At 46.0% G+C, this 27,175-nt stretch overlaps 1 protein-coding gene across 1 annotated transcript; it reads left to right on the forward strand.

The window, feature by feature from the left end:
• The first annotated feature begins 24,125 nt into the window (after positions 1 to 24,125).
• On the forward strand, positions 24,126 to 26,012 carry LOC141123951 (E3 ubiquitin/ISG15 ligase TRIM25-like). The gene has a single exon (XM_073612082.1). The coding sequence runs from the start codon at positions 24,154 to 24,156 to the stop codon at positions 25,741 to 25,743; it is 1,590 nt and encodes a 529-aa protein (XP_073468183.1). The 5' UTR covers positions 24,126 to 24,153; the 3' UTR covers positions 25,744 to 26,012.
• The last annotated feature ends 1,163 nt before the right edge of the window (positions 26,013 to 27,175 follow it).

Below are 27,175 nucleotides of genomic sequence, written 5' to 3' on the forward strand. Positions count from 1 at the left end.
CTGTCCAAATACCATGCAAAACAGGAAATCCCATTATGGGTATTTATAGAGGCTTCAGAAAATGACCCTCTATTAATATCAAATTTATTATGGCTTGATCCTAAAGACCGCTTTAAAATTCATAATCCCATAACTAAACACTTCTTATCTCTCTGGGATAAACTAAAAACCAAATATCAGTTACAATCTCCACACAATCCTCTCCTTTCTTTTATCAGAAATCCGGCCTTTTATCCGGCATGGATCTACCCAAATTCTTTTAAAGCTTGGACAACATCAGGCATTCTGACACTAAATGACTTCATAGCATCTAAATCATTCCTTTCATTCCCATCGCTTAGAGAAAAATATGATCTACCAAACTCTGAGATATTTAGATATCTCCAAATCAAAAATTTCTATACACCATTCCTAAAGGGGGATACACCATTATCCCAATTATCCATTTTTGAATCAATCTGTACAAAAGATCCACTTGCTAAAGGTACAATTTCATCACTTTATAATCAATTATATGGAGTAGCAAATCTTAATAGACCCTCTTACGTTCAGAGGTGGGAGGAGGACCTGGGACGAACTTTAGAAGACACGGACTGGTCTAACATATGGCTCACATCTAAGTCATCCTCACCCAACATCTTAGCACTGGAGACAAATTATAAAGTCCTAACTCGCTGGTACCTTGTACCCGCTAGAGTGGCAAAATATTCACCTAATACCTCAGCTCTTTGTTTTCGAGGATGCCCAGAAATAGGCACATATTTACACATATGGTGGACGTGCCCAGTAATCCAAACCTTCTGGAAGGAAGTTTTCGTGATTGCATCTAAAATATTTAAAAAGATAATACAACCAGATCCATATTTAACTTTACTTAATCTAAAACCGGAATGGTTAACACTCTCTCAATTCAAACTTATGATCCAACTAATAACGGCTGCAAAACAAACAGTGGCCAAGGCATGGAAATCTCCTACATTGGTACTAGCAGAAACAATTCACAGAATGAATAATACAATGTCCCATGCTAAGATGGTAGCCATCGATCAAAATCAAATTCCAAAATTTGAAAAACTTTGGCATCCTTGGATAAAACAACAGTTCCTGTCAAACTTCAATGACTCTGTCCTGTTGCCATGGTAACAGATTAAATGACTTACAGAGACACCCATTCTAAGGCTTCAAAGAGAACTAAAAAGAATAATAAACTGACGAGCGGGACAACCTTGTGGACCATACCTCTACCTTTCAACCCTTTTTCTTCTTTCTCTTTCCTTTTCTCCACCTTACGATTAAAGCTCATTATCAGAATTTATTTGACCTATATACACTCTACTTGTAAACAATATGTATAGTAGGTATAAATCATTTAAATACCTACAAAAGTAACTAAGGAAATGATATATATCTTTAATTTAGGTTTACGTGAACCCAATGTTTAATATTTGAAATTTCATGATATTTACCTATATAAACCCTACTGTAAAACAATGAGCTTACTTTATAGATCCTTGTAAACTTACTTTATGTATCTTTATAACATTGTATACTCAATAAACTTCTTTTGACAAGGAAAGTTTTACAATCTACACTTCTGTATTATTACCATCCTTTGGTACGAACTGTTAATGCTATTCTAAGTCGTTAAATGATTACTGTTTAAAACATCTTTACACCACGGGAATGAAAGATCCCATAATCACCCATGTTACAGCATGAGCCCATATGGGGTACATGGGGGTAATAATTCACACACTTTACCTTACCTTCAACACCTATTATAGTTCTATTATTTTCACCACGATTGACGAATGAATATTGCTATGTAATTCTCTCAATTGTATTCAATCAGAATGTGATTTTTGACAATGACTGTTCAATCTTTCACTTAAATCTTCAATAAAAATTATTGAAACAAAAAAAAACAAAAAACAAAAATGCATTGATTACTGTATAAATGTGACTGGCAGGGAAGGGGTTAACCAGGAGGGGGCGCTGTAGGTGTTAATTATGTTCTTAGGGAGTGATTACAACTGTGGGGAGAGGGGACTCACAAGGGGAGGAGACTGATCGCTGTTCCTCTGTACAAGGAACACACCATCGGTCTCCTCCCATCTGACAGGACGTGGATCTGTGTGTTTACACACACAGATCCACGGTCCTGCTTGGTTACCGGGCAATAGCAGGGTGCCCGGCGGACATCGCGGCCGCCAGGCACACGCACCGGGACCCGAGTGATGCGGCAGCACTCGCACTTCTCCTGGGGGGCCTGGAAGGCAGTGACATCATATGACAGCGGCCCAGGATAACAGCTGCACCATCCCGCCATCATATGACGCTGGGCGGGCAGCAAGTGGTTAAAGATCGGGGGTTATTCGGACACATTGGATAAAGAGCACTGACTATTGTCAGTTCCATTCCTAGACATTCACTGTTAAGGTTCTTCCAGCAGGCCAAGGGATTTAATAAAACCTCTGCCCATTGGATACCCCATATACCCATAACCTGACCTTGCATTGCCCCTCTCCTATCTAATGTCACCAGGTACCCGGCCACCTAGTGGTAAAAGAGAGAAGTGCAGCAATTACAGACTAATGCCGCGTACACACGGTGGGATTTTCCGACAGAGAAAGTGTGATCGGATTGTGTTGTGGGAAATTCTGATCGTGTGTGGGCTCCATCTGACTTTTTCCTTTGGAATTTCCGGCACACAAAGTTTGAGAGCAGGATATAAAATTTTCCGACAAAAAAATCTGATCGTTTAAATTCTGATCGTGTGTACACAAATCCAACGCACAAAGTGCCACGCATGCTCAGAATAAATAAAGAGAGGAAAGCTATTGGCTACTGCCCCGTTTATAGTCCCGACGTAAGTGTTTTACGTCACCACGTTCAGAACGATCGGATTTTCCGACAACTTTGTGTGACCGTGTGTATGCAAGACAAGTTTGAGCCAACATCCGTCGGAAAAAATCAGATGGATTTTGTTGTCGGAATGTCCGATCAATGTCCGATCAATGTCCTATCAATATCCGATCAATGTCCGATCGTGTGTACAGGACATTAGTGTGAAATAAATTGATCTCTAACAATACACCAAGGTAGCTACACCTGGCAACAATATTTTTTACTTTCTGCTATAAAACATCCAATAAAAAAACGTAAAAAATTGAATGTCTTCATCAGTTTAGGCCAATCTGTATTCTGCTACATAATTTTGGTTAAATATCCCAATAAGCGTATATTGATTAGTTTGCGCAAATGTTATCAGGTCTACAATTTATGGGATATTTTTATGACATTTTTATTTTTACTAGTAATGGCAGCGATCAGTGATTTTTTTTAGTGGGGCTGCGACATTGCAGCGGACAAATTGGACACAAAGTGACATTTTTTGGGGACCAGTGACACCAATACTGTGATCGGTGCTAAAAAAAATGCACTGTCACTGTATACATGACACTGGCAGGGAAGGGGTTAACACCAGGGGCGATCATAGGGTTAAGTGTGTCCCTGGGAGGTGATTTCTAACTGTGGGGGAAGTGGAAACACTGGAGGAAAAGAGATCGTGATTCAGATGAGCGGTTTTCCTTGTTTACATAGACACACTGCTGCTCCGTCTCTCCACAGAACGATCAGCGGATTGCGGCAGCCATCTCCCACTCCCGCTCACGCTGTGTACAATCAAAGGTGGGGGGGTGGCGCTCTGGCCACACACGCGCCACCAACACAGCATGCAGAAAATCACGTACAGGTACATGATTTTGCACAGTCAGGCCACCCTGCGGCAGTATATATGCGATGGGTGGTTTTATTATTTTGTTCACACAAATAGAGATTTATTTTGCTGGTATTTATTCACGACTCCGTTTTTTATTTTTTGCAATATAAGCGACAAAAGAGCAGAAATTTGGAAAAAAAACAATATTTTCTTCTTTCTATCATAAATTTAAGCCAAAATGTATTCTGCTACATGTTTTTGGTAAAAAAATTCCGTTAGGTTTATAATAATTGATTTGTGTGATCACAGACAGATGTGCGCAAATGATCACGGACAGATGTGTGCAGATAATCATTGGGATGTGTGATTTTAGTGGGACATACGTGGGGACAGGTGTTTTTATTATTCGGGGGCATGTGTTTTGGGGACATTGTGTGGGGACATGTGTGTTTTACATTGTGTGGTGACACTAGGTAGGTGATCAGTGTGTAAAAAGCTGTATAAACAGCTCATACTGATCACCAGCTGGCTACAGCAATCCGCTCTCCTCTCCTCACTGACAACTTCTGTGTGAGGAGAGGAGAGCCGATTGCCCGGCTCTGTGTTTACATCACATGACGGCTGTGATTGGACATGGCTGTCATGTGATCAGGAGGGCCAATCACAGAGCCCTCCTGCCGTTCAGAGATGCACCGTGTCCGGGTGACACAAGTGCATCGGGATAGCGCCGCTGTGCAGGCCCAATCCCCCTCCTTCTGAGGGACTTTCCTGAATGCCCACTCAGAAGGAGAGAGCGCCCACCTGGCCGTTTATGTACATTGTCCGGGTGGGAAGTGGTCAAAGGCAATCTATACTTCAGAACTGATTGAGGTTCCAGAACAGACCCCATCAGCTCAGGATAAAATGTACAGGGGGGTTACAGAAACGTAAACTTAGAACTTTTCCAGTCCATCATTTCTTGAAGGATATGATCCTTTCCAAGTGGAAAGAACCTGAAAAAAGTCTTTTTCAGTCTAGGGGTCATAAACGGCGATTTCCTTTTACATCTGAGATTGAAGATGGATTTTTCAAGTGCTCGAAACTGGATGCCCCTCTTTCTCAGGTGTCTATGAGATCAGACCTCTCCTCTGAGGATTATGGTGTATTAAAAGATCGAATAGACAGGAAGGACGATGCTCTGCTGGGGAAAGCCTGGGATGCCTCAGCTTTCTCCCTCGGTCCAGCCTTGGCTTCCATGTGCATGGAACGACCCCCTGTACCAGGTGTACCAAGATGGCCACTACTGCCTTCTGACTGTAGGATTACTGCGGCTGAGTGCGGGGTGTACCAAGATGGCCGCTACTGCCTTCTGACTGTAGGATTACTGCGGCTGAGTGTGGGGTGTACCAAGATGGTTGCTGCCACCTTATTTTTTTATAAAAATTTTTATTTTTATTTTTTCACATATCAAACATTGTACAATCATATCAAATAAGGATTCATGGTGCACAACACCACATCTATATATATTTTGTTTCTTTTTTTTATCTTAATCCTAATTGATATTAATTATCATGCTACATGCCCAATCTATTAACAAAATAAACACCATTTATTTTTCCTTTCCAAGAACAAATCCTGGTTTTGTCTCTATAGTCAGAGAGATAAACAAGGAGAGAAAAAAGAAAAAAAAAACAAAACATTGAACCCCCCCTCACATCTCACCCCCCCTCCAACAAGGCCCATCTCAGCCATATTCACTGCCCAGTCTCTAACTATTAAATAACTATCTCAGGATTGACCAACATTACTCAGATAGGAGAGTCTGTTCCCTATATTGAAAGTAGGGATTCCAGATCCTCCAATAATTTTCCTCCTGTTCTTTCAGTGTCAGATCTTCCATTTGTTGAATTTCCGAAGCCCTTGCCATCCACTGTGATCTCGTTGGGGATAAATTACTTTTCCACAATACTGGAATATAAGTCTTTGCTGCAGTGAGCAAATGTTTTAACAGTGAGTTTTTATATTTTTCATTTGACAATGGGGTGTCATGCAAGAGAAAGGATTCTGCCGGATTCTGTCCAAGAGACACACCCGTAATCGTTTCAACCGTTTCCTCAACCATCTTCCAAAATTCCCTCAACATTGGACATTCCCAAAAAATATGTATCACGGTGCCTTCCGATCCCTGAGATCTCCAGCATACATCCGATACTTGAGGAAATATCCGATGCGATGCTGCCAGTGTTCTATACCACCTTGTAAGGATTTTATAGCCTCCTTCTTGATATCTACTCACCAGTGAGGCTTTGTGAGCGAAAAATAAGATCCTATCCTTTTGTGCCTGTGAGAAAGACACCCCCAGATCTCTTTCCCAACGTTGCAGAAAAGGCCATTCATGTGGGGTCTCTATTTCAATTAGCAGGCATATAGATATGACAGTGAGTGTTTCAAGGATTCCCCCTTTAAACATATCTGTTCAAAAGTCGAGGGATCACATATTAAAGTAGGGATTCTTAACTGAGATCGAATATACGTACTCAGCTGTAACCAGCGAACGAAATCTAGGTCTGCTGAGAAATTGCCTTCAGTCTCTCTATTTGTCATCACTCGTCCTTCTATTGAAAAATGAAAAAGCCTACTAAAGCCCTGTCGTAACAGGGCCTTAAAACGGGGATCTGTCATTCCTGGCTGAAAAGTCGATGTGCCCAGAACTGGAACCACGAGAGTCGGATCTGGCGAGATAGTGGTGGTTTTAAAGATCTTCTTAACTGTTCGTAGGGTCACACCCACCATTGGGTGTCTCTTCGCCACCTTTTGACTAGGCTCACTGCGGCTGAGTGTGGGATGTACCAAGATGGTCGCTGCCGCCTTCTGACTGTAGGCTTACTGCGGCCAAGTGTGGGGTGTACCAAGATGGTCGCTGCCACCTTCTGACTGTAGAATTACTGCGGCCGAGTGTGGGGTGTACCAAGATAGCCGCTGCCGCCTTCTGACTGTAGGCTCACTGCGGCTGAGTGCGGGGTGTACAAAGATGGTCGCTGCCACCTTCTGACTGTAGAATTACTGCGGTTGAGTGTGGGGTGTACCAAGATGGTCGCTGCCACCTTCCGACTGTAGGCTTACTGCGGCCAAGTGTGAGGTCTACCAAGATGGCCACTGCCACCTCCTGATTATAGGATTACTGCGGCCAAATCTGAGGTTTACCAAGATGCCCGCTGCCACCTTCTGACTGTAGGCTTACTGCGTGCGAGTGTGGGGTGTACCAAGATGGCTGTCGCAGGGTAGTGACGGAACATCACTTCTGTTACCTAATCTGACGGGTCGCTGATTCTGATGCAACACCTGGCAACCAGTGACATCACCAAAAAGAAGAAATTCTACTGGCGGCTTTCTCTTTCTGTGGGAGGAGTCTGGAGTGGAGGGGGCGGAGTCTCTGTGGAAAACTTGTCACAGGAGGGAGGAGTGAAAGAGAAGCATGCAGCCAGTGAAGGCCCCGCCCTCCTGTGTGAGTGCTGATTACAGAGGGGGAAGGGCTCTGATACCCCCTCTCCCCCGCACTATAATACCCCTATAACAGGGGACATACTAAAAGGAATGACAGAAAGGAACATCCATAGAGAATAATGGAAGAATATATTTCAGTTGGTCACAGAACCATTAGACCCCTTTCACACTTGTGTGACTTGGGACTGTAGGTTGGGTTCTTATCTCATCCCTTAATCCTGAACACATATGAATTACACGGGTTCTGAGGATAATTTAATTCAGATAAGGGACCAAGTGAGTTTAATTACCACCTTAATCATCCACAGAACCCGTGTAATTATTATGTGTTCGGGTTTAAAGGGATGAGGTGACAACCCTAGTGCAAAGTCACATGACAAGTGGTCCCCCATGATCTCCAATGAGCACCGCTCATATCTGTGTGACTTCAGATTAGTCCCTGCACTACTTTGGTCAGACTTTGATGTGACTGGAGGTCCATAGACCCAACATTACACAGGCATTGCTTCAAGTCATGTGACTTACATCAGAGGTTCTCATCTCCTGTCCTCAGGACCCACCAACAGGCCAGGTCTGCAAGATAACTGAAACACATCACAGGTGATATCATTTGCTGCTCAGTGATTGCAGTATTCTAGTCTACATCTCCCCCAAGTAGGGATGAGCCGAACACCCCCCCCGGTTCGGTTCGCACCAGAACCTGCGAACGGACTGAAAATTTGCACGAACGTTAGAACCCCATTGACGTCTATGGGACTCGAACGTTCAAAATCAAAAGTGCTAATTTTAAAGGCTAATTTTCATGGTATTGTCCTAAAAATTGTTTGGGGACCCGGGTCCTACCCCAGCGGACATGTATCAATGCAAAAAAAAACTTTTAAAAATGTCCGTTTTTTCGGGAGCAGTGATTTTAATGATGCTTAAAGTAAAAAAAAAAGTGAAATATTCCTTTAAATATCATACCTGGGGGGTGTCTATAGTATGCCTGTAAAGTGGCGCGTGTTTCCCGTGTTTAGAACAGTCCCTGCACAAAATGTCATTTTTAAAGGAAAAAAAAGTCATCTAAAACTGCTTGCGGCTTTAATGTAATGTCGGTTCCTGGCAATATGGATGAAAATTAGTGAGACAAACGGCATGGGTACCCCCCAGTCCATTACCAGGCCCTTTGGGTCTTGTATGGATATTAAGGGGAACCCCGCACCCAAATTAAAATAAGGAAAGGTGTGGGGCCACCAGGCCCTATATACTCTGAACAGCAGTATACAGGCGGTGCAAACAAGACAGGGACTGTAGGTTTGTTGTTAAGTAGAATCTGTTTGTAATTTTGAACGGGTACATTTTTAACGTGTTTAGCTCCAGCCAAAAAATCTTTTTTAAGCTTTTTGGAAAACATAGGGAAGGGTTATCACCCCTGTGACATTTGTTTTGCTGTCTGTCCTCCTCTTCAGAAGATTTCACCTCACTTTTTGTCCCAATGACAAATGTTTTTTGAAAATTTGGGTTTTTTTGTGAAACAAGGATTGGAAAGCATCAGTGGAAAGGAGAAATGTTTTTCCCTTATTAACTCTTACAGGAGAGAATTTCCCTTCCTAGGGGTAGATTTCATCTCACTTCCTGTTGTCTCCTTCCGTTTGCAAGTAGGAGTCGTTTGTAAGTTAGATGTTTGAAAGTAGGGTCCTGCCCTATATACTCAGCAGAAATTTGGGCCTTAGGTGTTGTTGTGTCCACAACACTGTAAGCCCTCACAGGGCCCTGCTGTGAAATATTAGATCAAGAATTGTAATTACATGCCCCTGTTGAACAGGGGCAGAAATATTGGGCCTTTGGTGGTGGTGGTGGTGCTGGTGCCAGAACACTGTAAGTCCTCACTCACTCTTGGTGGGTGCAGAAATGGGCCCTGCTGTGAAATATTAGATCAAGAATTGTAATTACATGCCCCTGTTGAACAGGGGCTGAAAAATTAGGCCTTAGGCACCGGTGCTGGTGCCACAACACTGCAACCCCTCACAGACAATCTAGTTGGAACGCAGGAACGAGCCCTGCTGCAAAGTATTGCATGAAAAATTGTAATTACACGCCCCTGTTAAACAAGGGCTAAAAAATTGGGCCTTAGGCACTGGTGGTGGTGCCCAGAACCAAAAATGTTCTTACAAGCTATCAGCATGATCATTGAGGAGGAAGAGGATAATTACTCAGGGATAGTCACTCAGCATCAGCATAGGCAGTCTTTGAAAGGATCTGAGATTTCAAAAAAAAATATTCGGTTACATCAGCATCAGTTGCTTGGTAGCTGGTGGTGATCCAAGACTGATTCATTTTTATGAAGGTCAGTCGATCGACCGAGTCGGTGGACAGACGCACCCTGTGATTGGTTACAAAGCCTCCAGCAGCACTGAATGTGCGTTCCGAAAGAACGCTGGATGCAGGACAGGCCAGTAGCTCAATTGCATACTGTGCAAGCTCTGGCCAGTGATCCATCCTCAAGACCCAGTAACCCAGAGGATTTTCGGTGGGAAAGGTGTCCAAGTCAGATCTTGCCCCTAGGTATTCCTGTCCCATGTAAAACGCTGGCGATAGTTGCTGGAACTGATCATACCTTGGGGTTGCGGACCAAAAAATTGTCTGAACGCATCGGTCAGACGGCCACCTTCTCCACCGCTCCTTCTTTGACTGACCGAAGCCTCAGCAACACGTTGTCCAGAAACAGGAGTTTGTAACCTCCCAGTCTCTGGGAACGCGTTGCACAGACCTTTCTGCAAGGATTCCCGAAGATGTTTCATCCTCTGCTCCCTCTGCGATGGCAAGATAAGGTCTGCAACCTTACCCTTGTAACATGGATCAAGGAGGGTTGCCAGCCAGTATTGGTCCTTCTCCTTGATACCACGAATACGAGGATCTTTATGCAGGCTTTGCAGGATCAGGGAGGCCATGCAGCGTAGGTTTTCTGAGGCATTCGGTCCGGAGTCCTCTGGGTCACTAAGGACGACATGGTCCGCAGCCACCTCCTCCCAGCCACGTACAAGTCCATGTGTTTCTTGGGACTGATCCCTTAAAGACTGCTGCTGATGCTGAGTGCCAGGCTCCACCTCCATACTGACACAATCTTCCTCCTCCTCCTCCTCCTCGTCCTCTTCCTGTGTGATCGGCGGGCACGCAGGAACACTGTCTGGATAAAGGGGGCCTTGAGAGCTAAGGAAGTCCTCCTCTTCCTGCCTCTGTTCTGCCTCAAGTGCCCTGTCCATTATTCCACGCAGCGTGTGCTCCAACAGGTGGACAAGGGGGACAGTGTCACTGATGCATGCACTGTCACTGCTCACCATACTCGTGGCCTCCTCAAATGGTGACAGGACAGTGCATGCATCCCTGATCATGGCCCACTGGTGTGGGGAAAAAAAAAACAAGCTCCCCTGACACTGTCCTTGTGCAATAGTCGCACAGGTACTCATTGATGGCCCTCTGCTGCATGTGCAGCCACTGCAGCATGGCCAACGTTGAGTTCCACCTGGTGGGCATGTCACAGATTAGGCGGTTCTTGGGCAGGTTAAACTCCTTTTGGAGGTCCGCCAGCCAAGCACTGGCATTATATGACCGGCGGAAATGCACACAGACTTTCCTGGCCTGCCTCAGGACATCCTGTAAGCCCGGGTACCTGCCCAAGAACCTCTGCACCACCAAGTTAAGGACATGAGCCAAACAGGGCACATGGGTCATTTGTCCCTGTCGGAGGGCAGAGAGGAGGTTGATGCCATTGTCGCAAACCACCATTCCTGCTTAAGTTGGCGTGGCGTCAACCACCTCTGAACCTGCCCCTGCAGAGCTGACAGAACCTCTGCCCCAGTGTGACTCCTGTCCCCCAAGCACACCAGCACAAGCACCGCATGGCATCTTTTGGCCTGCATACTTACGTAGCCCCTTGAACGGCTACAGAGCACCGCTGGTTCCGAGGACAAAGCACAGGAAGAGGAGGGGGTGGAGGAGAGAGGTGTGTCACAATCATTAGCATTTTGGAGGCGTGGTGGCGGAACAACCTCCAACACTACTGCACCTTGTCCTGCATCCTTCCCAGCTTCCAGCAGAGTCACCCAATGCGCCGTGAAACTTAGGTAACGTCCCTGTCCATGCCTGCTGGACCATGAGTCAGCGGTAATATGCACCTTACCGCTGACCGCCCTGTCCAGCGAGGCATGGACATTGCCTTCCACATGCTGGTAGAGAGCCGGAATCGCCTTCCGTGAGAAAAAGTGGCATTTAGGTACCTGCCACTGAGGAACCGCACATTCCACAAACTCACGGAAGGGGGCAGAGTCTACCAACTGAAAAGGCAGCAGTTGAAGTGCTAGCAATTTTGCCAAGCTAGCATTCAACCGCTGCGCATGTGGATGGTTGGGAGCAAACTTCTTTCGGCGGTGCAGCAGCTGGGGCAGGGAAATTTGCCTGGTACAATCTGACGTCGGTGTACCAAAAGCAGATTGCCCACAAGTACTTGGCTGTGACACACCTAATTCTACAACTTCATTCCTCTCAGTGCAGGTCTCAGAGAGGCCTGAAGGTATAGTGGGGTTGGAGATCTCAGCTGATGAGGAGCAAGGAGAGGTCCTCTTTGTTCTTTGGTGTGGGTCTTTTAGATACGCTTGCCAACGAACTGCATGGCAGGTCAACATATGTCTGGTCAAGCATGTGGTACCCAAGCGGGAGATGTTTTGGCCACGCGAGATACGCTTGAGACATATGTTGCAAATAGCAGCGGTGCGATCTGATGCACTCGTCTCAAAAAAGGCCCACACCAAAGAACTTTTTGAATAACGCGCAGAGACTGCAGCGCCCTGCACATGTGGAGCTTTGGGGTGTGATGCAGTCAATGTGCTGCCCTTAGGCTGGCCCCTGGAGGGTATCCTGCCTCGTTGGTGATGTGCCGCCTCCTCCTCCTCCTCCTTCTCCTCTCTCCTATCAGGCACCCACGTTGAGTCAGTGACCTCATCATCCCCTCCCTCCTCATCATTGGAGCAATCCTGGCAGTATGCTGCAGCAGGGGGAGCATGACTGCCAGATTGCTGTCCTTCTTGGGCACCCCCTCTGTCCGTGCTCATGTTACTGCCTTCATCGAGCTCAGTATCATCATCAGAGCCTTCCAAATGCTGGGCATCTTCCTGGAGCATGTACCCAACACTGTGGTCAAACAGTTCGAGGGACTCCTCAGGAGGACATGGTGGGGCTAGGGAAGGAGTCACTGATGACATTGAGCCGAGGGAAGAGGCCGCTGCTTTGCCAGACAAAGTACCCTGGGCATGGGTTAGAGAGGATGAGGAGGATGAGGACAGCTTGGTCATCCACTCGACCAAGTCTTCCGCATGTTGCGGCTCAACACGGTCAGCTGCCGAAAAAAAGGCCAAGCGTGTCCCACGGCCACGTGCTGATGAGGATGCACCGTCTCCATGACCAGCACTAGACACAGAGCCTGCTTGCCCTCTCTTATTGGCTTGTGACTGTCTGCCTCTCCTTCTTGGCCTTCCAGACATACTAATGGCCTGTAGCTGCACTAAGCTGGGATATATATATATATATATATATATATGTACTGATACTGCAGCTAGCAAAATCAACTGCCTGCCTGTAGTATGAGAACACCACCAACCTTCTACAGGTAGCTTTAGCTGAACACTGTGCAGAGCTCACAAAAAATAACTTGTAGTTTTAGCTGAACACTGTGAGCAGGATGCACTACACTAACTTGTAGCTTTAGATGAACACTGTGAGCAGGACGCACTACACTAACTTGTAGCTTTAGATGAACACTGTGAGCAGGACGTACTGCACTAACTTGTAGCTTTAGATGAACACTGTGCAGAGGTCTCACTACACTAACTTGTAGTTTTAGCTGAACACTGTGAGTAGGACGCACCGCACTAACTTGTAGTTTTAGCTGAACACTGTGAGCAGGACGCACCGCACTAACTTGTAGTTTTAGCTGAACACTGTGAGGAGGACGCACCACACTAACTTGTAGGTTTAGCTGAACACTGTGAGCAGGACGCACCGCACTAACTTGTAGTTTTAGCTGAACACTGTGATCAGGACGCACCCCACTAACTTGTAGTTTTAGCTGAACACTGCGAGGAGGACGCACCGCACTAACTTGTAGGTTTAGCTGAACACTGTGAGGTGGATGCACCCCACTAACTTGTAGGTTTAGCTGAACACTGTGAGCAGGACGCACTGCACTAACTGTAAATAGTCTAGCTGCCTGACTGTGGTACTAATAGGATCAAAAGAACACCAGTAATTTTCTTCAGGTAGCTGTAAATACTGTAACAAGACAAGCCTGCCTGTCAGTAAGACGATAACAGGAACGGATCTAGCTAAACTGAATACAGTGTATATATATATATATATATATATATATATATATATATATATATATATGCAACACCTGGGATGCATATATATACACAATACACTGTAAGTGCAGCTAACTGACTGACTGTTCTGCCTAATCTATCTAACTCAAATCAAATGACACTTTCTGTCTCTCTCTTTCTCTATCTATGAACACCGGAACACACACTACACAGGGCCGCCGTGCAGGCGGCCTTATAGTGTGGGGCGTGTACTAAATCCCCTGAGCCATAATTGGACAAAGCCTCCTTGGCTTTGGCCAATTACGGCTCTCTGTTCAGACGGCGCTGTGATTGGCCAAGCATGCGGGTCATAGTGCATGCTTGGCTAATCATCAGCCAGCAATGCACTGCGATGCCGCAGTGAATTATGGGCCGTAACGCGCCACACGAATTTGGCGCGAGCGGCCCATATCGTTCGTAATTAGGTGAACGGGCGAACAGACGATGTTCGAGTCGAACATGGGTTCGACTCGAACACGAAGCTCATCCCTACTCAGCACCACACAGACTTCAGCTGCTCCACAAGCAGCCACACCCTCTGCACAGTACTACTTCTCTTGTCCTGTATGTCGGGTGTAATTCTCGGTATCTGTTCTTATTCTGTATGTATGGACTCTGCACAGTACTACTTCTCTTGTCCTGTATGTCGGGTGTAATTCTCGGTATCTGTTCTTATTCTGTATGTATGGACTGTGCATAGTACTACAGATCTCATATATAAGAGGTCCTGTAATACTTTTTTCCTATTACAAGAGGTGTTTACATTCCTTGTAATAGGAATAAAAATGACGCAATTTTTTTTAAAAGAACGGTGTAAAAATAAAACATAAAAGGTGAAATAAGTAAAAAAAAAAATTAAAGTTTTTAAACGCGCCCCGTCTCGCTGAGCTCGCGTGCAGAAGTGATCACATACGTGAGTAGCGCCCGCATATGAAAACGGTTTTCAAACCACACATGTGAGTTATCGCCGCGATCAGTAGAGCGAGAGCAAAAATTCTAGCCCTAGACCTCCTCTGTAACTCAAAACATGCAACCTGTAGAATTTTTTAAACGTCACCTATAGAAATTTTTAAGGGTAAAAGTTTGACACCATTCCACGAGCGGGCGCAATTTTGAAGGGTGACATGTTTGGTATCAATTTACTCGACGTAATATTATCTTTCACAATATAATAAAAAAATGGGCTAACTTTACTGTTGTCTTATTTTTTAATTCAAAAAAGTGTATTTTTTCAAAAAAGTGCGCTTGCAAGACCGCTGCACAAATACGGTGTGACAGAAAGTATTGCATCGACCGCCATTTTATTCTCCTGGGTGTTCGAAAAAAATAATGTATAATGTTTGGGGTTCTAAGTAATTTCTTAGCAAAAGAAAACAGTTTTTAACTTGTAAACAACAAATCTCAGAAAGAGGCTCGGTCCTTAAGTGGTTAAAAATACTTTTACTTGGGGCGTGGTTTCGACATGCAGCGGTGAGGACGCTTCTACCCTGAGCTCCGACACCGACCCAGCTATTATAGCTTTTATTTGCAAGCGATCTTTTATACACGAAAGAGATGAGGAAGAGATCGGGCAAACCCCTGCCAAAGAAAGGCACATCGGCGTGCTCCATAAAGCGCTTTTTGGCCAGAGGAACAGGCAGACATGGATGGCCTAGGCCGCTCACCACGCGGCACGAACCTGAGCGCTGGCTCCGCCTCCCACCATAGGCCTGAACTCAGACACCGCCCTCCAGCCTCGTTTGCCAGCTCGGAAGGCGAGGAGAGTGAGTCACGACTAGGGATAAGCTTCGAGTTCGAGTCGAACATTGGCTGTTCACAAGTTCGCCGAACAGCGAACAATTTGGGGTGTTCGCGGCAAATTCGAATGCCGCGGAACACCCTTTAAAAGTCTATGGGAGAAATCAAAAGTGCTAATTTTAAAGGCTTATATGCAAGTTATTGTCATAAAAAGTGTTTGGGGACCTGGGTCCTGCCCCAGGGGACATGGATCAATGCAAAAAAAAGTTTTAAAAACGGACGTTTTTTTAGGAGCAGTGATTTTAATAATGCTTAAAGTCAAACAATAAAAGTGTAATAACCCTTTAAATTTCATACCTGGGGGGTGTCTATAGTATGCCTGTAAAGGGGCGCATGTTTCCTGTGTTTAGAACAGCCTGACAGCAAAATTACATTTTGAAGGAAAAAACCCATTTAAAACTACCCGCGGCTTTTGCATTGCCGACAATACACATAGAAGTTCATTGATAAAAACGGCATGGGAATTCCCCAAAGGGGAACCTCGAACCAAAATTAAAAAAGAAAAATGACGTGGGAGTCCCCCTAAATTCCACATACCAGACCCTTCAGGTCTGGTATGGATTTTAAGGGGAACCCCGCGCCAAAAAAAAAAAAACGGCGTGGGGTCCCCCAAAAAATCCATGCCAGACCCTTATCTGAGCACGCAACCTGGCAGGCAAAAGAGGGGAGGACGAGAGTGCGCCCCCCCTGAACTGTACCAGGCCACATGCCCTCAACATTGGGAGGGTGCTTTGGGGTAGCCCCCCAAAACACCTTGTCCCCATTGTTGATGAGGACAAGGGCCTCATCCCCACAACCCTGGCCGGTGGTTGTGGGGGTCTGTGGGCGGGGGGCTTATCGGAATCTGGAAGCCCCCTTTAACAAGGGGACCCCCAGATCCCGCCCCCCCTGTGTGAAATGGTAAGGGGGTACTTACCCCTACCATTTCACTAAAAAACTGTCAAACATGTTAAAAATGACAAGAGACAGTTTTTGACAATTCCTTTATTTAAATGCTTCTTCTTTCTTCTATCTTCCTTCATCTTCTTCTGGTTCTTCTGGTTCTTCCTCCGGTGTTCTCGTCCAGCATCTCCTCCGCGGCGTCTTCTATCTTCTTCTCCTCGGGCCGCTCCGCACCCATGGTATGGAGGGAGGCTCCCGCTCTTCTCTTCTCTTCTTCATTTTCTTCTCCGGGCCGCTCTGCACCCATGCTGGCATGGAGGGAGGCTCCCGCTGTGTGACTGCGCTCCTCGTCTGACGGTCCTTAAATAACGGGGGGCGGGGCCACCCGGTGACCCCGCCCCCCTCTGACGCACGGGACATGACGGGACTTCCCTGTGGCATTACCCGTGACGTCACAGGGAAGTCCCGTCAAGTCACCGTGCGTCAGAGGGGGGCGGGGTCACCGGGTGGCCCCGCCCCCCGTTATTTAAGAACTGTCAGACGAGGAGCGCCGTCACACAGCGGGAGCCTCCCTCCATGCCAGCATGGGTGCGGAGAGGCCCGGAGAAGAAAATGAAGAAGAGAAGAAGAGAAGAAAAGAAGAAGAGAAGAGCAGGAGCCTCCCCCCCATGCCTTGGGTACTGAGCGGCCCGAGGAGAAGAAGATAGAAGATGCCGCGGAGGAGATGCTGGACGAGAACGCCGGAGGAAGAACCAGAAGTGCCAGAAGAACCAGAAGAACCAGAAGATGAAGGAAGTTAGAAGAAAGAAGAAGCATTTAAATAAAGGAATTGTCAAAAACTGTCTCTTGTCATTTTTAACATTTTTGACAGTTTTTTAGTGAAATGGTAGGGGTAAGTACCCCCTTACCATTTCACACAGGGGGGGCCGGGATCTGGGGGTCCCCTTGTTAAAGGGGGCTTCCAGATTCTGATAAGCCCCCCGCCAGCAGACCCCCACAACCACCAGCCAGGGTTGTGGGGATGAGGCCCTTGTCCTCATCAACATGGGGACAAGGTGTTTTGGGGGGCTACCCCAAAGCACCCTCCCAATGTTGAGGGCATGTGGCCTGGTACGGTTCAGGGGGGGGCGCACTCTCGTCCCCCCCTCTTTTCCTGCGGCCTGCCAGGTTACGTGCTCGGATAAGGGTCTGGTATGGATTTTTCGGGGGACCCCACGCCTTTTTTTTTTTTTGGCGCGGGGTTCCCCTTAAAATCCATACCAGACCTGAAGGGCCTGGTATAGAATTTAGGGGGACTCCCACGTCATTTTTTTTTTTTCCCCTTTGGGGAATTCCCATGCCGTTTTTATCAATGAACTTCTATGTGTATTGTCGGCAATGCAATAGCCGTGGGTAGTTTTAAATGGGTTTTTTCCTTCAAAATGTCATTTTGCTGTCAGACTGTTCTAAACACGGGAAACATGCACCCCTTTACAGGCATACTATAGACACCCCCCAGGTATGAAATTTAAAGGGATATTACACTTTTACTGTTTGACTTTAAGCGTTATTAAAATCACTGCTCCTGAAAAAATGGCCATTTTTAAAGCTTTTTTTTTGCATTGATACATGTCCCCTGGGGCAGGACCCGGGTCCCCAAACACTTTTTATGACAATAACTTGCATATTAGCCTTTAAAATTAGCACTTTTGATTATTCATGTTCGTGTCCCATAGACTTTAACGGTGTTCGCGTGTTCGAACAAACTTTTTTCCTGTTCGCCTGTTCTGGTGCGAACCAAACAGGGGGGTGTTCGCCTCATCCCTAGTCACGACACTCCGAAGTTGCAGCTCTGGTAAGCGGACTCCCGACCAAAACTGAGCTAGCATCTATGCTACTGGGACTAGAACGGGCAATTAAAAAAGAGGTATCAGCAGTCCGAGCGGACCTCTTCCAGGTGCTAGACCGAGTGGAGAAGTCGGAACAACGCCTAGACAGACACCCAACCGCCATCAGGAATCTACAGGCCTCCACCCGGTCACTAACCATTGCACATAGGATGGCCCTTTATAAAATTGAGGACCAGGAGAACCGAAACCGCCGGAACAATATCCGCATTCGGGGTCTCCCTGAGGCTACAGGAGATGAAGACCTCCTCCCGTCTGTGCGTGGCATTTTCAACAGCCTACTGGGACAGGTGGCGGACCATCCACTAAAAATAGATCGAGTGCACAGAGCCCTTCGCCCCCGCAACATGGCGGCGGACATTCCGCGTGACGTGATCTGCAGAGTGCATTACTTCAAAGAGAAGGAACGGATCATGCAGAAGGCCAGAGATGCCAAGTCTTTAGACTTTGATGGTGCAGCGCTCTTTTTTTTCCCTGATCTGGCCAGGGAGACGCTGGAACGTCGCAGAGCCCTAAGGCCTCTGACTGAGAAGTTACGCGCGGCTTCAATCAACTACCGCTGGGGATTTCCAGCAGCCTTAATTGCTCATAGAGGCGGGAAGACAGCAGTCTAAAGGTTCCCGGAAGACCTAGGAAAGTTCTGCATGGACATCAATATTGAACCACCGGCACTCCCGGGCTGGCAAGACACTATTCCGCCTCTACCTGGCAACTCAGATGCAAGATGGCAGAAGGTAGAACGCAAACATCGCTCCTCGGCAACCGGCACCCCTCCTTAATCGGGCTACCTGAAGCCTCTGGCGGCCCATCTCATCTCCTCTCTTCACCATGATCCCCTTGACATATTGCTCCTGAACTTCTCGGTCCGCAAGTATACAACCCCCTTGTCATAACACATACTGTACACCACGTTGTGATGCAAATGATTGTCTACATGTGGGCTATTATACAGGCAGGAATGCTTGGACACATACTCTTGGGGCTGTGTACCCTGTACATTAGGAGCTAAGTTTGATGGTTTTTCTTTTTGGTTTATGGTTTAAGTTTTTTGTTAAAACAGTTTACTATTCCAAGGTTTCTAAAACTTCGTTATCCGAAACTAATCCTATATCATAACGGTTTGCGTAGGACTAAGTTCCTATGAAGTATTTCAGTTATTCTGGGTCAGTGTCGGGGCCATGGGACGATTGACTCGCCGCATTAGGTGATTGTCGTCCGGTGGTTGCGGCGACCTATCCCCCCTACGAGGGGAGTCGTGGGGTCCGGCGCCCTTGTGTCTTGAACCGCCATATGGCGGTGGACGCGGGGATGCTGGACTGCACGGCTATCCCTCCTCTGCACAGCAGTCAAATGCGTGCACATGTTACCATAAACTATCAGGGTTGTTAAAAACTCTACCACAGAATGCTAATAATGTGCTCTCTTTTTCTTCGCTGTTCCTTTCTTCCTACCTACCCTCTCCCCCCCTCCCCTCCCCCCTCCTTTTATCCCCCCCTCCTGCCCCAGGTCACGCTCCTAAGAAATCGACTGTCTTTAGCACTCCTCTGCGGAGCCCCATGGCCACAGTGAACTTAATCTCTTGGAATGTGAGAGGTTTACATGCCCCAGGTAAGAGACACTCTCTTTATAGAGAGTTAGACCGCTTGTGAGGTGACGTTATTCTCCTTCAGGAGACCCACCTTACACACAGCACCTCCGTTAAACTATATTCCCCACGCTACCCTATTTGGTATTATAGTCTATCAGAGATCCATAAAGCAAAGGGGGTGGCCATTGGGTTCCGCAGGGGTGTATCATTTGTATTAGAGTCAATGCTGAGTGATCCCAATGGACGCTTTCTGTTCCTGAGAGGCAGCCTGGGTGGTATGCTATGCACAATAGTGACCTTATATGCACCTAACCGTGACCAAGCAAGTTTTATTGGGACCACCCTCAAAAAATTAAATGAATTTGCGCGCGGATGTATCCTTCTAGCCGGAGATTTTAACACTCCTCTAGAGCCTAACATAGACACATCCCAAGGTAAATCTTGCATCTCACAAAAATGCCTGCTATACATACACAAACGTCTATTTGACTCACAGCTGATGGACGTTTGGCGGATTATGAACCCAAAGGTGAGGGACTACACCCATTTTTCACACGTTCACCACAACTACTCTAGGATAGACCTCTTCTTTATAGACCACCACCATTTACCGCTTACTACCAAGACCGAAATTGAAACGTCCCACATTTCAGACCACGCTCCGATTTCACTCATGATTAAAATCCCTTCCATGCCCCAAAGAGTTACCAATTGGAAACTTAATGATACACTCCTAAATGATGATATTGACAAAAAACTGATCAGTGAAGAGTTAAATCTATATTTCAAAGAAAACACACAACCAGACATTTCACCAGGGGTCCTATGGGAGGCTCATAAAGCCCACATATGTGGTAAACTTATGGAACTAGGGTCTAGGAAGAAAAAGGAACATACACAACAACAAGCTAAACTGATCTGTGACATTAGTGCTCTCGAACAGCAACATAAAGCCAGCCAAACACAAGCAGTCCTTCACGCTTTGACTGTAAAGCGAGAAGAACTCAAGGCCCTGCTTCATCTGGAACAAAAGCGTCATTCACGTATAGTGGCACAACGTTTCCATGAGTGGGGTAATAAACCCGGTCGCCTTCTAGCACGCTCTTTACAACAGAAAAAAAACGCCTCCTTTATAGAAAAAATTAAAACTTCATCCGACACCCAAAAATATGATACCCCAGACATAGCCAAAGAATTTCAACTATTTTACCAAAAACTATACCATGTCCAAAACACGGTGCCAGACAGCGACACACAGACGAATCTAATACATGATTATCTAATACAGACTAATCTAACCAAACTTGCACCAGATACACTGGCAGCTCTGGAAGGAGATTTCACTATCTCAGAACTTCGCGTTGCATTGAAGGCTATGGCGAATGGCAAGGCACCGGGGCCATATGGCTTCACAGTCTCCTACTATAGGGCATTTGCGGCTATCTTGTTACCGCGCCTGGCCTCATATGCAAATACGAATTCAGAGGGTAAGAACCTTAGGCCTGAAACTCTCCACGCACACATTACCGTTATACCTAAGCCCGGCAAGGACCCTAGCAATTGTGGAAGCTACCTTCCCATTTCCTTGTTGAACATAGACGCTAAGCTGTATGCCAAAGTCATCGCAAATAGACTTCTACCCTTAATCCCGAGCTGGGTCTCACCAGACCAAACCGGCTTTATCCCTGGTAGGTAGGCTCGTGATAACGCACTTCGCACCCTGTCCTTGATGGATCACGTGGGTAGGTCCTCCCAGTCCACACTACTACTTTCAACAGATGCAGAAAAAGCGTTTGATAGGGTGGACTGGGGGTACCTCATGGCAACGCTGTCACACTTGGGAATAGGTCCCTCCCTCCTTTCACATATATCCGCCTTATATAATTTCCCTACGGCCCAAATACGTATAAATGGCACCTTGAGTAAACCTTTCACGCTCTACAATGGCACCCGCCAAGGATGCCCCCTCTCGCCTATTCTTTTTGCCCTATCCCTAGAGCCCTTCCTCTCAATGATCAGAAATAATCCCTCTATTCACGGAATTAAAGTAGATAATATAGAACATAAATATGCAGCCTACGCTGATGACATCCTATTTTATATACAGCAACCTCAAATCTCCTTCCCTCATGTTAGCCTTCTCAAAATTCAGCGACATCTCCAATTTTAAAATTAATATGACCAAATCAGAAATCCTAAATATTTCAGTACCTACTCATATTGTATCACAACTTAAACAAACCTTCCCCTTTAGCTGGCAAAAGAATAAAATGAAATACTTAGGCATATACCTTACACCTAAACTGACATCCCTATTTCGCACTAACTTCCTACCCCTCCTTAACACAATCAGATCCGACTTACAAAAATGGACACAATTGGCACACTCCTGGCTGGGGAGGATTAGTGTAGTAAAAATGAACATACTACCCAGGCTGCTATTCCTGCTTCAGATGATACCCTTTGGAATTCCTGCGGGATTCTTTACATTGATCAGATCAATGATAAGCAAATATGTGTGGAACAGAAAGCGACCCAGATTGGCCAGAAATATACTGATCAGATCTAAACGGCAGGGAGGCCTGGCACTACCTAATGTTAAGCAATATTTCTTAGCCATAATATTGAACAGAATCTCTGATTGGAAGTACCATAAAGATTTCAAAATATGGGTTCAGCTTGAAACATCATTAAGTCAATCTAATCTTTCTACCCAAATTTGGATTCCATGGAACCATAGGACTAGATCTGCAAACACTTCGCCACTTACACATTCAACTCTCATGATTTGGAACTCTCTATGTAAGACATATGGGTGGCAGTACAACTCCCCTCTGCTGCCACTTACTGAGCACGAATATTTTCCACCCAGCAACATGGATCTCAAATCTTTCACCTGGAATTTGGGCAACACACCTCTTCTACATCAAGTTACCACTCCGACGGGCATAGTACCCATATCCACATTACTACCTAACACAACGGCCACTCTCATGGATCAATGGAAATACCGCCAACTGTCTGCTTTTATCCACTCCCTCCCAAAACCTTTCCGGTCCACGTCAGATCTTACACCTATAGAGGGAGCCTTTCTGGATGATCAACCAGTCGAGAAACCTATCTCATACTTTTACCAGGCATTACAGTCTCTATCTACTTCAGGATATCCTAGTTTCATAAGTAATTGGGAAAAGGACCTTCATAAAGAGATAACAGAAACGCAAATATCTACTATTCTGTTGATGGCCCATACATCCTCCACGGCATCAAAAACAGCTGAAGTAAATTACAAGCTGCTCACAAGATGGCACTATACCCCAGCGGTGCTCCACAAAACATTTCCTCAGGCATCACCCCTGTGCTGGAGGGGATGCGGTGAAAGAGCCACACACGCCCACGTCTGGTGGTACTGCCCCATTATTCGCCCGTACTGGCTAACTATTCTACACTGGATAAAAGAGATCCAAGGTTTTGAAATACCTAATGATCCATGGGTGGTATTACTTCATTGTACAGGCTCACCAGCAGGAGCGTATAAAAAGTCAATAACGCCTCATTTGCTCAATGCTACAAAAGCTCTCATTCCATGTTTCTGGAAAAAAACTTCCATCCCTTCGCTACATCAAAGGCTGATAGAAGTGGACCACACATATTACATGGAGGACCTCACATACTCCCTTAAAAATAAAACAGATTTGGCAACGAAAATATGGTCCTGCTGGTTCGCCTTTAAATATTCCACTGCATATGCAGAAATTATGTCCAAAGATACATGAATAATGTACTTGTGTTGGTTGTGTTGAGTTGGGATATGTGGACTGGGGCAGACCCCCCCCCTCCCCACCCTTTCCCTCCCCCCCTGCCTCTCCTTCCTTCTCTTTTTTCCATCTTCTATATTCAATCTTTTCCCTATCCTTTTCCCCACCCCATCTCTCTAACTATAATGTTCCTTTTTTTTCTCTATACTGAGGATTGTACTAAGGTCAGATGGCTTGTGACGGGCTCCCATAGAACATTGGTTGCTGTATAAACAATAGGCACCATCTATAATCAAGACTATATAACATACTTTTATACTATCCTATAGCTAGTTTTCTGTCGTGATTACAACGCGCCATTCATAACAGATGGCCCATCACTGATTGTACTATGTACACTGCTTGGTATACACTATATATGTTGTTTTCTTTTTCTTTATTTTTCAATAAAAGCTAATTAAACAAAAACAAAAATACTTTTACTTAGTAATTGCTGCTGAACCCCCCAGAGCAAAAAATGATCTACAGCCCTCCTATGACTACGTGTCTCAGTCTCAGCCCCTCCCTGTGTAGGAATATACAGAACTGGTTAATGAGTGTCAGATACGTTCAGTGTCATTTCTCTCTTCTGCTCTCAGCGATGGCGTCTGCTAATCTGAGGAAGGAGCTGGAATGTTCCGTCTGTCTGAACATTTATACAGATCCTGTAACCCTGAAATGTGGACATAACTTCTGCCGGGACTGTATTGGTCGTGTGTTGGATACACAGGAGAGGTCTGGAGGTTATTCCTGTCCTGAATGTAGAGAAGAGTTCCAGGATCGGCCTGCACTGCACAGGAACATAACACTACGGAACATAGTGGAGAATTTCCTGTCCACCCATCCAGATCCAGAGAAGTCCGGGGTCTTCTGTACTTACTGTATTCACACTCCTGTACCTGCTGTGATATCCTGTCTGCATTGTGAAGCTTCTCTGTGTGACAATCACCTGAGAGTCCACAGCAAGTCACCAGAACACGTCTTATGTGACCCCACCACTTCCCTGGAGAACAGGAAATGCTCCGTCCATAAGAAGATCCTGGAGTATTACTGCACTGAGGACTCCACCTCTATCTGTGTGTCCTGCAGGCTGGATGGAGAACATCGGGGACACCAGGTGGAGACTCTGGATGAAGCCTCTGAGATGAAGAAGAAGAAACTGAGGAATGTTCTGCAGAAACTGATGACAGAGAGAGAGGAGATGGAGAAAAGAGTCCAGAGTCTGCAGGAACACAGGAGGAAAGTACAAGGAGAAGCAGATGATGAAACAGAGAGAGTCACTGTCCTGTTCAGAGACCTCAGGAGACGTCTGGAAGATCTGGAGAATAGAGTCCTGAGGGAAATCTCCGGGCAGGCAGAGCGGATCTCCGGGATAATCAATGATCTGGTCCAGGATCTGGAAATAAAGAAGGAGGAGCTGTCCAGGAAGATGGAGGACATTGAGGAGCTGTGTAACATGACGGATCCACTGACTGTCCTACAGGAATCAGACACAGGTGACTTGTGTGATACTGAGGATGGAGATGATGAGGACAGAGAGAGACATGATAAACTCCTCCATGATGGAGGGGATCTGGATGTGGGGGGGATCTCACACACATTACACACAGGTTTATCTGATATCATATCTGGGGTAAATGTAGAGAGGGGGGTTACAGACATATTACTGGATGTGAGGACAGCTGGTAATCATCTACATATATCAGATGACAGGAAAACTGCATCCTACTCATTATCACATCAGAATCGCCCAGAAACACCAGAGAGGTTTCAGTATTCTCAGGTGATGAGCAGTCAGAGGTTCTCCTCAGGAAGACATTACTGGGAAGTGGATGTCGGGGGGGCAGAGTACTGGAGAGTCGGGATGTGTTACCCCAGTATAGACAGGAGAGGAGATCAGTCATATATTGGAAATAATAAGAAGTCCTGGTGTTTGGAGAGGTGGGGGGATAATCAGCTCTCAGTGATACAGGACAGGAAGAAGACCCCATTACCCGGCGATGTCTCCAGTAAGAGAGTCAGGATAGATCTGGATTATGAGGCCGGGCGGATCTCCTTTTATGATCTGTGTGACCCGATCCGACATCTCCACACCTTCACCACCACCTTCACTGAGCCCCTCCATGCTGGGGTATATGTAGGGGGGGGATGGGGAGGTTGTATAAAGATATGTGGGGGGAATCAGAAGTGAGAGATCTGCCCAGAGACATCACAAGGTGGATTATCTGATTGGTGATTGGTGGAATACTCATCCAATAGAAGGAAGCAGAGGACAGGAAACATGAGTGATTTATTTATAAAGCTGCAGGTTCCGGGGCCGTCATCTTCATCCTAAACCTCACTTCACTACCTAGTGTGTCACTGACCAGGAACAAGCATGCAGGAGGTCAGATTGTTCAGCCTTCACTGGCTGCATGCTTGTTCTGGGTCAGTGACACACTACATAGTGTAGCCAGGATCAGGATGACGGCCCTGGGGTCTCCACCATCACTGTGTATCTATAGAAGAAAGGGGTATTTTCAGCTTTGGATGGAGTTCGGGGAGGATTAGAACCTCTGTCAGATTTTTTTTCTGCTATCTGGGGCTCCATTAGAGAGATTTCTTCTCACTTCCTGTTCCTGTGACAACATTTCCCCAGACAGGAAGTGAGGGGAACTCTCCAAAAGCAACACAGACAGAAGTAAAAATCCTTTTCTTTAGTAGAGTAGGGGAAGGATTAGAACCCCTGTCAGATCTTTATTTCTGTCTGTGTCCCTGTTGTAGATTTTTCCTTCATTTCCTGTCTGATAAAACGTTGTCACCAGGACAGGAAGTGAAGGGAAATCTCTCTAACGGAGCCCCGGATAACAGTAAAAACCTGACAGGGGTTCTAATCCTCCCCCACTCCATCCAAATCTAGAACAATAGGATTTGTCTAGACACACACTTTAATATCCACAATGAGAATTCCTACATTTCTGTCCTCACAGGTTCCTTTACATGACCAATCCATGGATCTGTGATTGCTCCTCCCCCTCACTGTGATTGGCTGTGATGATTATCACTATGAATACAGCCAGTGCTAGTCTTGTTCCTATTGGTTATGATGTGGAGGGGGTGGGGATTGTGGTGTGGGTGTGGTAATGTGGAGAGGTGACGGGGGAGGGGTATACAGTCTCAGGAAGTGGAAATCCTCGGCTCTGTATATGGGAATATTGATCAATGATTGGATATAGATATAACAATCAGACAGATTGGACTATTACTAGTATAGCACAGACCCAATACAATAAGCCGGAGTTGCGATACAACCATCTTTTGGGTGGAGCCTCCCACTGTGACGTCATCACGCTCGTTTCTTCGGAGACGGTGGATGGGCGCACGACATAGGAAGTAGAGTGAGAGCGATGGTTGTATCACAACTCCGGCTTATTGTATCCACACTGCCTGTTTGCTGATAGATGACTTCTTTCTTGTAAGTACAATACTTATTTCTCATGACATTTTATTACTGAACGTTCTACACCATGGAAGTCCTTTTTGCTTTGTGATTTGAGTTCTCATAGCAGCAGCGGGAGTCTTGGATTTCCCATAAAGGGTTGAGGGAGACCAGACTTCCCTAAGGCTGGGTGAGACTGCTATGG

Source organism: Aquarana catesbeiana, linkage group LG01 (assembly GCF_042186555.1).
Source record: "Aquarana catesbeiana isolate 2022-GZ linkage group LG01, ASM4218655v1, whole genome shotgun sequence".
In the NCBI taxonomy this organism is placed as follows: Eukaryota; Metazoa; Chordata; class Amphibia; order Anura; family Ranidae; genus Aquarana; species Aquarana catesbeiana.

Coding starts and splice junctions, on each gene's coding strand:
- LOC141123951 (XM_073612082.1), top strand. CDS start 24,154: ATGGCGTCTGCTAATCTGAGGAAGGAGCTGGAATGTTCCGTCTGTCTG.